This window comes from Sapajus apella, unplaced genomic scaffold (assembly GCF_009761245.1).
Source record: "Sapajus apella isolate SASKATOON/1434 unplaced genomic scaffold, GSC_monkey_1.0 scaffold78, whole genome shotgun sequence".
Lineage (NCBI taxonomy): Eukaryota > Metazoa > Chordata > Mammalia > Primates > Cebidae > Sapajus > Sapajus apella.
In genome coordinates, this window is record NW_022437018.1 from 2,802,205 (window position 1) to 2,820,568 (window position 18,364).

General features: G+C 36.7%; 1 protein-coding gene across 2 annotated transcripts in view; it reads right to left on the minus strand.

Annotated features, from left to right (window-relative positions):
• The window catches only part of ANK3 (ankyrin 3), a 677,335-nt gene that overhangs the window by 565,201 nt on the left and 93,770 nt on the right, over positions 1-18,364 (minus strand). For both annotated transcript variants that reach the window (XM_032252635.1, XM_032252648.1), the window contains exon 2: positions 13,692-13,730. In XM_032252635.1, the coding sequence (XP_032108526.1) occupies positions 13,692-13,730 (39 nt within the window). The remainder of the gene's footprint in view (positions 1-13,691; positions 13,731-18,364) is intronic.

The following is an 18,364-nucleotide window of genomic DNA, read 5'->3' on the forward strand; positions in this document are numbered from 1 at the left end:
TCACCTCTGTAGTCAAGCTTCCAAGACCTATAACCCCAATGTCATCGTGAGAAAAATTTCAGATTACCACAAATTGAGGGGCATCTATAAACTAACCCGCATCTCTCAAGACCATCGAGGTCATCAAAAACAAGAAAAAAAACCGAGAAACTATCAAAGATTAGAAGAGGCTATAGGAGACCTGGAGAGTGGGTGGGATCCTGGAACCAAATAAATAAAAAAGGACATTAAGGAGAAACGAGTGACATCTAAATAGAGTATGGAGTTTAGTGAATATAAGGTAATGTGGTACTGATGTTGTTTCCTTCATTTTGATAAATGTGCCATTGTACCAGAGATGTTTACCATAGAGGAAACTGGCATGGCATCTGCAGACTCTGCGCTCCTTTACAACTTTTCAGTAAGGCTAAAATTATTCTACTGGACAAAGTTTATTTTATTTTATTTTTTTTAGAAAAAAAGGCAATTCTATATGCAATAATATCAAATATATTTATTGATATGCTCAGGGAAAGTACAGTGTATATAGATGCAGTCATAAAAAGACTGTGTACACAAACTTGCAGGTACATCAAATCTTTCTTTAAAGATAGCTGAATCACTTTTGTAAAGTGTAGTAGCAATAGTTTATACTGGAATACTAAGAGTAGCATTAATACTGGTCTTAACACATGTCAGGTATGATTCTAAGTGATATATATGGATTAACTCATTTATTTCTCACAAAAATCCATAAAAATCAGTGTTATTATTTATGCAGAAGATTTTCAAGGTGACTACTGGCATTATTTACTAATGTGTTGGGCATTTCCCCTTGGTCACTTACAGCCTGTTCAGATGAAATTTCACCACTTAAACTAAGACTTTATTTCTTATCCTCCCTCCACAATATTACGGAAAGTTGGCAGTGGGCCCAGTTGTTTGTCATCTTCAGTAAAAATTTACCATTCTATCAATAATTAGGCCACATGGAAAAATACACATATGAAACTGACCTGTCTCTGCTAATATGCATGCTTAATATAGTTTGAATGACATATAGCAATTGGAATATCCCCCAAGGATACCAACCCTAGAGACCATACCATCTGAAAAGACTATATCATACCCTTATTTTAATATTAAATTTTGTTTTGTGTCATGTAATCAGGGGTTCTTAAATTGGGATATATGGACCCCTCCAAATGGGTCTGCAGATAGAGCTTGGATGGGAAAAGTACCTCTTTATTTTCACAGGCATCTCACTGAAATTTAGCATTTCCTTCCATTATAAATACAGGCATGATACAAGTCACAGTAGTATTCACAGGTTATGTTTAGGCAGATATCTCCTGATATGACCTAAAACATCATGAGATCAAAAATTTAGCTGATGTTAGACCCTCTCCTAGATCTCATTACTTAATGCAACACTAATATGTATCTATTACTTTATCACAATTTTTAAATCTTTCCATAATGATTTCAATATAATTTACTTTTCTTATATTTCATTTTACACATTTAAATTTTTCCTCCTGAGAAAAGGTTATAGGGCTTCATCAGTCTGCTAAAGGGATTTTAAAAAAGGGGGTCAGAATGAGAGTTTAGTACATGACGCAGAATGCATCCGCTCCACTTGTCTTGAAACCAATGAAGGGCCCTACTCAGCAAATGCTTGTGGGTTGAAGAAGTGAAAGAAATCCTCATTCCCAATTCCCATTTTATGGTTTGATTTAAAATGGTTCACTCTCCACTTCTCTGTAAAGAACTCAAGAGGTGTTTGCAAACTAAGACGAGGTATTGGGACTTTTTTTTTTTTTTTGAGACGGAGTTTCACTCATGTTACCCAGGCTGGAGTGCAATGGCGCGATCACGGCTCACCGCAACCTCCGCCTCCTGGGTTCAGGCAATTCTCCTGCCTCAGCCTCCTGAGTAGCTGGGATTACAGGCGTGCACCACCATGTATTGGGACTTTTTCTAACAGCCATTAGTGCACTGACATCATATGCAAACCCCCAGCAGTAACAGGCGCCCTAACTAGAACCGCACTTGCTCTAGGAGGGCACAAATGGTAAAGACAGCTCATCCTGAATGTCTTGAGTTACACTTTCCTAAAATGTGAGTGTGGCATCATGCAATAAAGTGCTAAATATTGACTTTAAAAGGCAAAAGAGCAAAAAGGATTTTTCCTATAGTAGGCCAATTTAGGAGGGAGAAATGCAAATTATAATATTTATATGGAAATATTATATCCCTGAATTTCAAAAACATTTACATCGGTTTCAATATTCTGTTGCATTTCTTCAAATAATTTAAATAGAAAGCATTTGCAGAAAAAAATGCTAACTGCTATTTCTAAAGCATTAAAATTAGAGATTAACATAATGAAATGTTGATTATCACAAGAAATTCTTCATCAAATGCGTTACCAAAACCCATCTCCAGTGGCTATGGTATTACAAGCTATTAGTTCAAGAACCCAGACGGCAATTTGTCAGTATCAAGCTAATTGATATGCAGTTTCTGCAATTCATCTTTTCCACCTTTGGGACACTGGACAGGAGCTGTCTCATTTTAGTGTCCCCATCTCCGCTTGTCTACCTGTAAGAACACAGTGAACAATTCTGAGGCACACCCCTCATCCTCACTCAGTACACATCCAAGTATAATTGGAAATAGATCATTGAAATATAAACATAGGTTATAAGCATTTATTCCAGCATTTGTTTAAAAACTGGTTCATTAGTATTGGAAAGACAAAATCTGTAAAGGTTAAGAAGGATTTAAATAAAAGATGGCTCCAAAGAATTCAGCCAGAACAAATCCTGACCATAAAGTTTCAAATGATCTTGTATTCAGAGGTGACTTTCAAGATCAAGAGGATGAAGGCATGGTAGGTTCCAAGTCACTGATTTATGTCAAAGAGCACACAATAAATAAAAATAAGCAGTGGAAAGAATGCAAAGGCACATGTATGTTTTCTTAATAAGAGAATAGCTAAAGCAGCATTGTGACATCATCATGTTTTTATAAGAACTCTTATTTGCTTCAAGGTCTAATTCAACACCTACAGCTTTTGAGGTGGAGCTCACCTTTTAATGTAGTAAGATCAAACCAAAATGGCTTCAACAAACAAAGTCTCTCTGGAAAAGGCATTTCTACAAATAAAAACTTCACAAAAGATGTAAACAAACAATACCAAACACAAAAGCTGAGACACACACACACACACACACACACACACACACACACACACACACACACAAATATATATTGCCTCTCATTTGATTGCTGGCTTGTGACAAAGCTTGTGAACTCCTCTCCTGGTTGCGTAGCAACCAATCTAAGCAGCAGTAGCAGCAGTTCTAGCCTGTAAGAAATTTCCATGCCAGTGCTGTGGAAATAGAAGCCAGCTACTCAGTATATTTTTCAAGGTTACCTAAATTTGCAAAAGTAAAAAAGGAAAACAGAATAATGCTTTGGGGGTTTATAAAACCAAAGATCTGGAAGGAATTTCTCCAATGCTTTAAGCCCATCTATAACATTTTCGTTGAGTGGCCACCACCTCTGCTCAAAGAAGACGACTCCCACATAGGAAAGAAAGACTCCAACAGTCACAGATAGTGTGCTTTATTATTGAAACCAGTAAGTTTCACACAACTAAATCACAGGTTCAAGAGCTAGAAGGTAGAAAGTGGGCCTTCATTCCATAAACACCACACTGTAGTCCACTTTCTATGCTGCTCCCTAGATGATTATTGAACAATAGAATGAGATTTAAGTTTTGCTGACTTCAGTTTTCCAGTAAACACATTATTACAGCTTGATCTTTTAGTATATTCCACCATCCTTGCAAATGGCTGATCACAGCCCCAGACAAGTCCCTAAAATGAGCAGTTTATTTCCATAGAGCCTCATTTTAAAAGCTTGAGCCTGGTAAACATGATCATAAACTGAAGTGGCATCAGCACAACTGATAGCCACAGACCAGCTTTCAGTCTCTCTACATTTAGGTTCTACAGGAAATATACAAATGACACCCATCATAAAATGTGATGTGTCTACAGACTCAAATGCTCTTAAAGAAGGGAAAGCAGGTGAGGTGCAGTGGCTCACACCTGTAAATCCCAGTAATTTGGGAGGCTGAGGCAGGAGGATCCCTTGAGGCAGGGAGTTTAAGACCAGCCTAGGCAACAAGGCAAAATCCCATGTCTACAAAAATAAAATAAAAACGTAAATAAATAAATAGAAAGGAAAGCAGAGACATATACAGAAGAATTCACAAGCATTTATGAACTAGTCTTAGTTTCTCTATACTTAGTTACAGATTCTATCCATTCATGTTGAAAGTCCAGGCCACCAAGGAACAAGGCTTGCTTGCTTCTTACAAGGAAACTATGTGAATGGGGGCACGTGGTCTCTTAAATGAGTTCAGTCGGGTAATGGGATGATGGAAAAAAATCAATGGACAAAGGTTTGTGCTCTATGCACAGGCAGGTCAATTGTGTGACTTTGTGTGATTTAGTTTGTTTACCTATAAAGTTGCATTAGTAAGAGCGTCTCTGCTCATTTCATAATGATGCTTTTTAAAAATCAAATAATTTCAAGTAAAGTAACAGAAAGCACTTATGAACTTCTGAATACTCTTTCTGACTTTATGCAACAGTTTCTGCTTCCTGAAGTCATATAGGAGTGCCATACTGGTACTGATGATTTCCAGAGCTTCAAATTATTAGTGGAAAGTGGGAAATTTTAATTTATTTCCATCTATAAAGAAGTGCTTAGAAAAAACTAAAATGTAGCTATATCATTAGATGTTAAGCCAACATAAAATTTAGTGTTAGCAGTTGGTGTGTAGCAATATTGACAATTAGAAAAGGAACATAAAAATGAAGTAGTCAGTCTCTCCCCAGTTCCCTATACTTCCTGATTTTTAAAAATGATGCATTTCCTAGTATTTTTGATGGCTGAATTAGAACAATACTAAACACAATTATAAATTGGATTGAGGAACGTTTTCTTTTAGAACACAGTTAACAGTAAAAGACTGAAAATCCAGGCCACCAAGGAACAAAGGAAATGATGATTTCCTCATGAGATGATTTTTTTTAAAGTACACAGGATGCTTTCTAAAACATATGTTTCTGTAGAGAGAAAAGTCTTCTCTCATTTGGTTATTAAAATATTATGTTTTCATTTAAAATATGTGATCTATATAGCTGTTGAATTAATAGTGAAAGAACAGTTAACAAGTTTCAGACACTGGTGAGTATGTCTAAGAACTAATTAAAATAAAACCTTGATATGCTTGTACTTAGCAACTCTAAGCTTTGTTTGGGCACATTTGACATCATTGGCAAAAACTGTGGAGTTTACTTTAATAAGGTATGCTGGTGGGAAAGGACAGTCTTTATCATGGAGCATGGAATTCACAGGAGAGAGGACTCTGAGAAGAAACACATTCCCTACCCAGCCAAGAAGTGGTTCCTTCTATGGCTGTAAGCCTTGACTTGCCGCATTACTCATTTCAGCTTCCTGCACAATTTCAAAAGCATCCCCTATGTCATGATAAATGTTGTGTTGAAATCATCAATAGCTAAGTCTACTAGCAAAATGTGACTCTCACTGCTCCCCAGATCCGGCAGGAAGAACACTTGCACATAACAGATGTATGAAACACACCCAACAAGCTGTTGTATATTGAGTTCAAGCCTTATCTCATGCAGAGGTATCAAGGAAATGAGAAAGCTTAAACCTTCCTTTGAATTGGAACAGATATAGGACTATAAAGAAAGACAGTCTTTACGTGAGAAAAGGCTTTTTAACCAGCCTTCCTGTCCATATATAAGCATTCATTGAAGACAAGAACTTTAAAAAGCATTATCTTCCAGGTCAAGATGAAGAGAATTCATATTTGCTCAGTGACAGCCTGTGCTATGCACCATACTGGGTGTTCTAAACCATCCCATAAAGTAGGTATCACATCGATTTTGCAGATGGATAACCAGAGCTCAAAGAGGTAGAGTGTCTAGCCCAGGGACACACAGACAGTAAGGGGTGGGACTAACATTTGAGTCTGAATCGGTCTGACTCTCAGGCTTACCCACTTTACCTTACACCACATACTGCTTCGCTTTCTAATATAAAAAAAAATTACTAAGGGAGGCTGAATCCAGTCCAGAATACCTAAATCATTGCAAAAGGCTGCCTATTGAATTTTGGAAACTTTCCGTTAAAGAGCAACATATTTACATACCAGAAGGTTTCAGCATATGTTCTATCTATATCATTTCCAAGTACCTATCAGCAAAGTGCTCCGGAATCCTGACAAGGCTGACATCTTAATTGCTGACTCTTTTCTCAGAAGGTTATACACGCCTCCAATTATAGCTAGATATTCAAAACACTGGATCAAAGTTGAAATAAATAAGTGAAGCAAATAACTGTCACCAATATGGCTTTGCTAGTAAGAATGCAAATCTAGCAAATAAAAAAACTGTGGTAGGACATAGGAAGTAGGGTAGAAGTCAGAGCACGCAAGTGAGTAGCCAAGAGTGAGGCTGTACACAAAAACCAGAGATTGGTCAGAGAGGAGAAGCTTATGGCTGATGGAGAAACCTACCCTACCTCGCACTGTTATCAGCCACAGCCACCTCCAGCTGATATCCCTGGGAGTAGCCAGCCTGGGCCAGCACTTCAAATGTCATACCTGGAAATCCTTGATCCATTTTTTTGGATTTTTTAATCCAGATGTATCAGCAGGGAGCATGGCCCTGGGAAGGGCATGATTTGGGGACTCACTGAAATCTGGGTTCAGACAGAGCTTTGCTATATATCAACTATGTTGAACTTCTGCTCCCCCATCCATAAATTGAGAGTAATCAAGCCAGTTTTACAGAATCAGTGGAGAATCAAATGAGTTACCACCATATAGCACATAATGGCCACTCAATAAATGTTCATTCCTTTACTTTTGTTTTTTACTGCACCATTTGAAGTAATTAAGTATCGGCAGACTGGCCATAAGCTCAAAATACAAACCACAATCAGCTACATCAGGAAGTCTTTTTCTCCTTTGTGAACCTAAGAAAGAATATATATATGTTCTACTTTTTTATGGCCTGAGACAGAAGCATTTTTTATTGCAATAACCTCTTGAGTTGGGAGATACAGACTAAGTAGTGGGTGATATACATTATACTTTATTGTGAAAAGAGAAGCATATCATTGTAGCTTAGAGAATATAGTATTTGTCTCATCAAAGCTCCTTCCCCTGGGATGAATTAGCAGAGTAACTCCCACCAGAGGCTCAAAAGGGATGTGAGACTTTCTAGATTTCTAATTTACATCATTATACATTTTAAACAAATACACATCCACAATGTGAGTTTGTGTATACAAATATCTATCTATCTATATATATATACACATATATGTGTATATATGTATATGTGTATATATATGTATATGTATATGTGTGCATGTGTGCGTGCGTGTGCGTGTGTGTGTGTGTGCGTGTGCGTGTGTATAAAATGGCTTGGAATATCCAGTGATAATACACATATTAGATAGACAAAGATGTATTATTAAAGACCAAAGTGAAATTAACATCCTCAAATCCTGTTCCTCTATTTTGGATCCCACTTTTAGAATATCTTGAATGTGTAGTATATGACATGTGAATCAGGGAGACAGGCATAGGAAGAAACCTTGACCATTTTGAAATTGACCTATAAAGCATCTTTTCCTGGCTCCATCACCAAGTTCTTGTCTACTGCTTTAACATTTCTTTTTAAAGCCCTCATGATTTTCTATGTTTTAGCACCATTTTCTTAAAACCTGCTACCTGGGCTAGATGCGGTGGCTCACACCTATGATCCCAGCACTTTGGGAGGCTGAGTTGGGTGGATCACCTGAAGTCAGGAGTTCAAGACCAGCCTGACTAACATGGCAAAACACCATCTCTACCAAATAAAAAAAAAATTAGCTGGGTGGGGTGGCACATGCCTAGAATCCCAGCTACTCAGGAGGCTGAGGCAGGAGAATCCTTCAAACCCGGGAGGCGGAGGTTGCAGTGAGCCGAGATTGTACACTGCACTCCAGCCTGGGCAACATGGTGAGATTCCGTCTCAGAAAGAACCCAAAAACAAAAGTAAACAAAAAACAAAACAAAACCTCTGCTACCTGGAAAATAGGCTTAGAATGCCATCAATTGAAGAAAAGGAAAGAGGAAGGAATGAAGGAATGTTTGACAGTTAAAATTTATCAAACATAAGTGCCAAGAACTTTTTGGAAATGATACATTCTCAATTAATTCTCATAACAACCCAACGAGATAGATACCTGTTACTAATCCCCTTTAGAGATGAGAAAATTGAGGAATAAGATGATCAAGTAACTTGCTCATGATTCCTAATGAGTAGCCAGCCAGACTCCAACCTGCAGAGCTCGTACTCTGAACTGCTAGGCTATATCGCCCTCCAGACGGAGGGAGCTTGTGATCAAGAGCTACTGCATTACCCAAGTGAGGACCACAACTTTCACCATGGAGATGAGGATTGTAGAGCAAGAATTCACCTTAGAATTACAGGGTGTGTTTGGATGTGATAATAGATGTAGACATGACATGAATAAATCCATTAAAAAGTCTACCACAAAGGGGACTTCTTTTATTCCATTTTTTTTTCCTTGCCAACTATGGTAATTTCAAAAGGGGACTTCTATGAGAGTTGCAAAACAATGAGATAATATAACAGAAAATGAGATAATATGACAGTGAGATATGACAGAGTGCAGGTTGCTTGAAAACCACTGCACTGCTTTGAAGAGATTAGCATTCATGGATACCTTACCATATCATAACCCATAATTGCATCCAACAACATCTATACTAGACTGAAACATATTTATACTGGAGGATCCCTTGCCTTAGAATTCAAAGCCTGACTTTAGCTTATCTTTCAGCCACATTTATCACCCTAACAAAACTATGATCTTTAATTGTGCCCAAATATATTTTCTAAAGATGTACATGTTTGAAAACAATTATACAGTTAACAGTTCCAGCACAACAATTGTTTACTAGATTTTAAAATTAAACTTTAAGGGTTAATCAGACTACAAAGAGAATTAGAAGGCAAAGGCAATCTAGAAAAAATATTTGGCCACCAAAATGATAAAGGAATAATAGTATTAATATATAAAAAGCTCATATAAATTAAGAAAAATACTAATACATGTACAGACAATTCACAAAAGAAGTTGTTAAATATTTAATAAGCATGAAAAAATATTCTATCCATTAGTAATCAAAGAAAGGCAAGGAGGGCCCCTTTTGCAGAAAGATTTCTTCCTGAATATAATCTTCATGGCTGGTCTCTAAATACAGTATTTTTCTAAATGAAACTTCACTAACTGCCAAGACCTTGAGTCTCTTAACAAATCCAAACTTGTAGAGATTACTGTCACATTTTTAAGTCATTTTCTAGGACAAATAATATCCTCACCTCAGACTTGAGCAAAGCATATTAAACTTGTAGGAAAAAAAATAGGCAAAATTGATGATTCTTCCACCTTCTAGAAGAATCAGATGTCTGCAAGAAAATACTGTGATAACCGACTTCTGAAATCTTCAACAACTTAAAGAGTGGTTCTGGAAAACAGAGGGGCAACTGAAAAATTAGATTTTCTCAGAAGCTAAAGGACGCTAGACAGTATTATTCTGTGAGAGCATGAGATAAACATCTTGTGGTTATGCATCTTTTGGTCTGCCAAACCAGAATTCTAAGCTAGTGGGCTCAAAGCTGGTGTCAGTTACTTGCATGTGATAGCTAGATGTCAGTTAACTACAGTGGTCATTCGTAAGATAATTTCTATATGAGTAAATTGTATACTTTTATAACTAATCTAAGTAGTATTAATACTTTATTCTTCCACAGACACATATTTGCATTCCTAACACATTCGTTAAAGGGCCGATAGCAACATTAGTCTCCTTAGAGTAGAAATCAATACAAATATATCTTCCTCAGACATTACAGAAAGGTGTTTAGGGACCGATATTCCAAAACGAAAATGGGAGTCTTTTCGTTCTACAGAGCACACACCTTCAAGAAGGGCCCGCTTGAATCAGCAGGGGAAGGACACACCTGGTCTGCTGGCTCAGTCATGAGGATAAATAAAATGACAGAGAACGCAGCCAGAGCACTCACACTTCTGAACCTAACAGAAGGCAATCTCCCCACATCAAGACCTTCAGGGCAGCCGCGTGCTGGAACAGCGGTAGCTCTGATTTCTTCTGAATGTAGAATGAAAACAACCTTTTGCAAGCAACCAAAATCACCCACGCATTTTTAGTCAGCCTCATTGTAACCCATACCCTTACATTGGGTGTGAGTCAATTCTGACAGTTTTTAGAATTGTGTTATTGGGATTCAGCCTTTGCCTGATGTGCTGCAGCATTGTTCCTGATGACTCATATCCCACAGTTTAAAGACAAAAGAATTCGATCAGATAGGCTCACACTTTCCTTCATCCTTTCTATTAAGTAAATCGAGCGTCCTGACAGCACACCTATCTATAGATGTCAAGTCACATTTACAGGCATCTAAATCAAAGGCTTGCTTAGGCAAGCATTTGGCATACAAAATCTAAAAAGTGACCTCGGGTTCTTAAATGTTGCCAATGCGGTCGCATTCTATAGAAACACATAATCAAAGCAGTGGAGGGGTGGGGTGAAGAAATGGAGAAAGAATCAGATACCACACAAAATAAATGGTTTTTCTTTAATTTGTATTGACACTCTTATCTCATTAAATTCAGATTTCATCCAAACTATCTCTTCAATTTGTACACTATGAACTCCTGTCTCATTCCCTAATCCCAGAAGAATTTTAATATTTTAGCTGAGTGAGGAGATTCAATAACAGAGATTCTGAAAAAGGATTCTGCATTTTCCGCTGAGGCCCCAGACATCATTTTGCTGGCAAAGAGGGTTGGACCATTAAGTGACAAGAGCTACAGGAGCTGAGTGCATGCCAAGCAGCAAGTTATCTCCATCAAGTTCAGAGCTCTCACTTCTGAAATGTACATTCTTTGAAACTATGACAAGGAAGAAAGAAGGCAAATTGAGCTGCCTCAGGGTTCCAAAGCATCAAGGCAGATAAGTGTATACCTAGATGGGTTCAAGTCCAGAAGAAATGCTCCCAAGACACCAAAAATGTACAGTAGGAGGTACTTTTAAGTTGGGATAAAAGGTATCATTCTCACCTCTTTTTGCCTGACTTAGTTTTAATCACTCACCTAACCGAATTCCTGGTGGTGTTGGAGCCTCTAAAGAAATCATTTCAGCCTGGCATTCCCAATAGCTGTTGTGTCTTCTGGCATCACAGGTACAGAGTCAGAATTTCAGTAAAGAGAGCATTTAAACCACTTTTAAAAATTGCTACAGAAGGTAGCATAACCACACATTCATTTCAGAAGCTGTTTAAATGGCCAAGGACTATAAATGAGGTTGGACTGAGCACAAATATGTGAGTAAAAGAGAACAGGAAAGTCCTCAATCCATATATGAATAGTTGTTTCATTCTCATAGAAAGTTTAAGATAAACTAAAATATTGCAATCTTGAGATGTGACAGCCTATATTTTTGTTCTTCATCAGGGTATTCATTTTCCATTCATTCCAAAAATTGTATTAAGTATACTAGATATAAATTTCTAAAGCATAGAGAATGCTTTAGAGCAAACACAGAATCCTGGAAATATAGTAGGAATGGGAGAAATTGGGAGAATTACTTATCCAATTACATCAAATGAGTTTGGGATAAGACCTAAATAGCCTGTCTTAGCTTTGAAATTATGATGACCTAAATTTAATTCTTTGAATAGCCACTAACTAGATCTATGCTCCTGATTAAGTTGGTTAATATATGATTCCACTTTTAATCTTTAAAGGATTAAAATAATTATACTTCTGCTCCTTAAAATTATTGAGAAAGTAAATACACTAAAAATGGAAAAATACTTTGATAGGTAGAACATATCATATGACTAAGATGAAATTGTGTGCCTGACCCAGATAAATCTGATTTTAGCATATTACTGGTGACACAATTAATATTGACCAGCAACATTACAACATCCTGCCAAGCTGGAGCCCAGCTGGTATCATGATGAGCCTCCTGAACAAATGTCAAAGTTTTACTAGACTACATTATCATTCTTAGGAGTCATTCATTAAAAAAAAAAAAATCAGCATTACTCAGTCCTTTTTCTAAACAAAACAAACAAACAAATAAAAAATAGTTTTAGGAAGGTAATTTAGCCTGAGCACCATGGCTCATGCCTGTAATCCCAGCACTTTAGGAGGCCAAGGCAGGCAGATCACCTGAGGTCAGGAGTTTGAGACCAGCCTGGTCAACATGGCAAAATCCCAGCTCTACTAAAAATACAAAACTTAGCCAGGTGTGGTGATGTGTGCCTGTAATCATAGGTACTCAGGAGGCTGAGGCAGGAGAATCATTTGAACTCAGGATGCAGAGGTTGCAGTGAGCTGAGATAGCACCACTGCACTCCAGCCTGGGCAACAGAGTAAGGCTCCATCTCAAAAAAAGGAAGGTAATTCAAGTCTATCACAGAATTGTGTAGTGAATATGTTACAGAAGCAAAGTAACTAAAAGATACAGAGAGAAAACAGAATTATAAGTTAATTAATAATGAGTTTAATCATATGCAATGATTGGTGTTAGACTATTTTTTAATTACCAAAATGGAAATTTCACATAATTCAGTCTAGTAAAATATATACATATGAATGCAGAATTCATCTTAGGAAAATAATGATAATAACGTGAATTATATTGATATTTATTAAGCTTGTAGTTAATAAATGGCACCAAGTTAAATGTTTTGTTTCAATAAATTCTCGCAACAAATTTATGAGGCAGATACTATTATTTCTATATGAAGAAAATGAAGCAAGTAGAACTGACATTCGAATGCAGTCTGTCCTAACCTTTACCTGACCCTGCTGGTTGAAAAGAATAGTGGATGGCATGGGCATATGGAGCGATGAATGGTGACGACTCCAGGAAGATGAGAGGCCAAGAGGGAGAGAGTTGAAGCATTTACACATTACTGTATAAGGGAAAGGTAGCCTGCATAGCCCACTGAGCAGAATACCCTTCAAGGTTAGACAGACATATCAGGTTACCATAGCTAAAGGACTTTCACTATTAAAATAACTGAAGTGACTCTCCTTGTTCTAATTCCAGATCTAGAAGCAAACACCTGATCATAATTGGACTCCCACATAGACTTTTCAGTTTAGCTAAATCAAACATTTAATTTTCATGGCATTATCAGTGGAGAAATGGATGCTGTAGCAGTCTCCAGGGGGTCTTGGTTACTCTGTACATGCCATTAAATCAAGCCTCAAACTGCACAGCTGAGAAGCAGATGTGAAACACAACTAATAACATCAAGGAATTATCCTACCATGAGCACATATTCAGGTGATCAGGTGGCCCCACTAGGCAAGAGTATAAAAGCCTTCAAAGTGTCCTCTAGTTAAATAACAACAACAACAACAATAATAAACTGGTTTAAAAGTACCATCTCCTGTAAATAATTCATTTGAGTCTATGTTTATAATTATAAGAAACTTGTCCACACAAAATATTTGTTGAGTTTAGTTGTAATTTTCATTACCTTTATAGAACTTCGTGAATAATCTGATCCAAAGTCGCCCTAAAAAAGTAAAGAAACAAATATTTAGCAAACATAAAAGAATACCATGTATTTGCCATGACAGTGATTTACACAGGCACATTATTAATTGACTTATAAACATAGTAAGTGCCTTAAAATAGGAAATCTGATGGATTCTAGTTAAAAAAAAAAACAACGACATCTGCAGGAAATGCTTAGATAACTCCAAAAGAAAGAAGGAAGACCAAATCAATAGCATCAATAGTCTAAAGAGAATTTTTTAAAATAAAATTGTGCCAGATACATAAAAAGTATGATCTTGAACTTGAAATGAATATACTAATGAGATGCAACTGTAACAGTAATAATAAAGATAATTTTTTAAAAATTCCCTCCGCATGAAAATGCTGGCATCGGAAAACATTTTCCCATACAACTTTCTAGCATAGCTATTATGAGAAATCCATTTTCTCCCCAACTTCATTACTGTAAATATTGTTTACCAAGGGTCAGAATAGCAAGGCATGTAAAAGCCAAAACCTCGATTATGCAAGAGATGACATGGTTCCTATAATATTATTACAACCTCAAAATAGAAAACTAAGGATCTACTCTGAGTACAGGAACTCTAAGATGAAGATTAAGGCTGACTTTCTGTTTTTACAAAATGTTAACTTGATTCCATCAGGGAAGAAATACCTTTAGCTCATTTCCTATCAGAATATAGTAGTATGTGCAATATGCAAATTATTCCAACTGATATTGAAGTTTAAATATGTAGAATGTAAAGAAAGAAACATTTTACTTTGTAGTTAACTTTACACTTGTGTACAGTTCATTCGACTCTATCAAAGGCGATTCAAATTGACACCACAAAAATTATTTCATTTTGTCAGCTTTCAAAAACCCACTATCAAATCATACAGAATTAAATCTGTAATTCCACATTTCTATTTGAGCTTCCAATAAAGAAAAAAATAGAAGGAAATTAACATTTCTAAAGCCTTAACTTTATTCCTGGTATCTCAGCTAGATTTTCTTATTTAATCTTCACAACTTCTAAAACAGTAAATGTAATAGCTTTGGATAATCATAAAGCAAGGCACATTGACTACAGAAAATGTGCCAAGCACAGAAAATAAAAATCAATCATAATCCTACCATTCGTAGAAAAGTTAATGTTTTGTTTGTTCTCTTTCAATACAGTCTCACATATACAATGTTTTAAACAAGATCAAAGTTATTCCATATATACAGAATATCTAGACTTTTCCCCTTAAAATCACATCATTTTTCCATATTATAGTCTGAAAATATGGTCTTAATAGTTGTATCCTAATCTTCCTAATTACATGGCAAAATTTTTTCAAATACTTCCTCATATTTATGATATACATTTGTGTTTGTCTAGCATACCTAACATTGTAATAATCTCCTTGCATAAACATCTTGACTTTTTATCTGCTAATTTCCTTAAGTGAAATTCACCAAAATGGTATTGTTGAAGGAAAGGAACAAACTTTTTTCATGGCACTTGCCTATCATGTGCCCACCAAAAGGGCAAAATCTACAGTTTGCTCATCAAGAGAACAATTTGCAATATAGGAAAGTGTCCCTTTCTCTAAACAGTCATAAATATATCTTAGCATTTTCATAAAATACTTTTTTATTTCATAGTGAAATGGTATGTACTTTTTATTCGAGTTATTTTTTCTTGTTATTACAACTAAGCAATTTTTAAAATTGATTGCAGTTCTCCCCCTTTGCGCCTTTGACTATTCTTACTTAGGAGATTTGTGGTTTTCTATTGATTTGTAAGAGCTCTTTAGACAATAAGGATATTAATCATTTGTGCATCATAATTAAACAAATATTTTCATTTGCTTTCCCAGTATGTTATTTGCATTTAGGTTTGGTTTATAATGGTTTTGATGCACAGAAGTTTAAGTTTTACGTGATTAAATATATCAATCATTTATTTTGGGATGTCTTCTCTGGCTTCTATGCTTAGAAAGTTCCTCCTCAATCCAGTATCAGTTAAATAGCTACTTATGTTTTCTTTTGCTGTCCTCCCGGTCCCTATCACTACCTTTTACTCTTGGCTTTTTTTTTTAACCCATGTATACTTTATCACAGGTATGGCATGAGATGAGTATTTACTAAAATTTTTTATCACCACCTCTCCCAGACATCCCCTAGCACCACTAGTGAAATAATCCACTTCTTCCTAGTTCATCAGTACCAATTTTGCTTTGAGGCACACCTGAGCTCTGACGTCAGTTTTGACACTTGGTCAAGTCTATCTTTTCAATGCCCATCTTGCAGTCTTGTTGTAAGGTTTAAACCAGATAACGTACAGAAATCCCTTACTTCAGTGCCTAGCACAGCATAAGTCCTCAATTAAGCCAACTAGACACTGGTTTCAGGGCTGTTCATTTCTCTTCTTCTGATCCATCTGTCAATTCTTGTGCTCACAGTATAAACCTTATAGAGCATACAACATTTGGTCAGAAAAATATTTTGAATTTCTTTTTCAAAACAGGTCCTTGGCTGTTTCTACCTGTTTATTCTTTACACAGGCTCAACTCACTTTTCATTACAGTTATTCTTCAGATCCTTTTTTCCTGCAATTCTCTCACGTTACTATTTTTCTGCATGTCTTATTATGTAGGCCAGAATTTCCAAAACAATGTTCAAACGTAATGGTAAGCACAGATACCTTAGTCTTTTAACTTATCAAAATAGCAAAGCTTGTAGGGGCTCACCAATGAGTTTGATGTTGATTCTGGGCTTCAAACAGATAGTCTTTATGGAAGCATCCTTCAGTTCCTTATTTTATAATATTAAATTTTTTATATCCTTCCCACAGAGGAAACTGATTTTTTAAAGCAGTAATATGAGTTGTCCAAAGTCATGCAGCCAGTACATGGTGGGGCCTGAATGCACACCCAAGTTTTCTGGTTCCAGTGTCTGTATTTTCCTATAATGTAGTCAGTCTCCAACCCAAAATTTGGGTTTGTCCAAAATTTATGTATAACCAAAAAAAGTTGTTTAGACCTTATAAAACCTCGTCTTGTAAAAGTAAAGCAATAAAGGATGGCTGGTTTATTAGCTCACCTAAAGAAATGTAGGTCATCCATTATCAGCAGAAATATTTTAATGTTCATCAATATTTCTATGGGAAAGCAAATTAGTAGGACATGACACAGCTGGGACTTCTTAGTTATGCTCTAAGCAGAGAGAATAAAAAACTCTCGTAGCTCCAGCCACTAGAAGTACAAACACTGAAGCAGAAAAGCACAGGACTTGGAAGCAAAACAGAAATTCTTGTAGGAAAAGGACTGAGTTAGCAGGTAAGAAGGAGATGGTGGTCCACAGCAAGGTAGAAGAAGAAAGCCAGAGTGAAATGTTTCTGTGGCATCTCCTGGCCCCCTCCTTCTTCCTTATATAACCATTAGGGTTGAAGGTGTCTGTCAGAGCAAATGCCAAGTATAAATAAGATTTGGCCCATCCAATTTCCTTTTCCTGACCACCAGCCAAACTCTGATCCAAATTTTTCTCCTCTATAGCTCACCATATTTTGGAAAGGCAAGTTTTGCTCCTATTCACCTGACCCTAAATACATGTCTTTCTGTGCTACTCTAGGACAACTTAACTTTAGCAACTATTGATTAAAACTAGAAATAAGAAAAAACTGTCCAGTATTAAAAAGCTTCATAATCAAAGTTGACCCTACAGTGGTTCCTAGAAGAAAATTTCCCAGGCCATTCTCTTTGTCTGGGTTAGTTCTGCCTTCTTCTGGAAGAGCTCCTTCACCCACTCCAGGCTTTCTCCCATCTCCCTAACAGAAACCCCAGATCCTGCCCCTCCCAAACCTCTCTGTACCCCAAAACATATAGATCCTACCCTCTTTTCCTTCCCCATGCCCAGGCCTACTCCCAAAGAGTCTTGAGTCTGTCTTGCTAAGACCTCATCTGATGACCAAGTCTTGACAAAACACACCCACATCCACCTTTTCTGGTAACCAGTTGTACACCAAGACCCTCTCCCTCCCTTAACTCTGCCCCAGTCTAAGTTTCCCTTCCCCAATCTCATTCTGCCAAACAGGTCAAAAGCATATGCTGTGAGGTAAAGTGATGTGCTTAAGTAGAATTTGAATAATTAAACAGAATTAAGCTAATTATAATTAAATTTAGTGGAATACAATTTAAAGAGAATATATCTCTTTCGCTTTTCTCTTCTCATAGGCCAGGGCTTGTATTCAGGTTCCACAAACAAAAATGCTTCACTCTTGACTCTTGTCTTGACATTAGTAAAAATGGAAAGCACAATCACGTGCCTAGGGCTCTCACATTGTATCTTCTTTGACTCACAAAACAATCCTGCAGAGCATCAGGATAGACGTTATTATTTTTATTTGATACAAGACGAAACTGATAAGCAAAGAAATGAGTGAATTGCCTGGAGCTATACAGTCAGTAATGGAAGCAACAGAACCTGAATCCAGGACTTCTGTTGTCAAGTCCCAAGTTCTTCCTGTTTCTTGAAACTGATGCCCACAGTCTCCAGAACCATTAGTTACCAAATATTTACTATTTCTACTAGAGCTACAGAAGCAATCATGGTTCATTTCTCAGAAACTGCTCTCCAATAAGACTATTCTGAAGTCCACA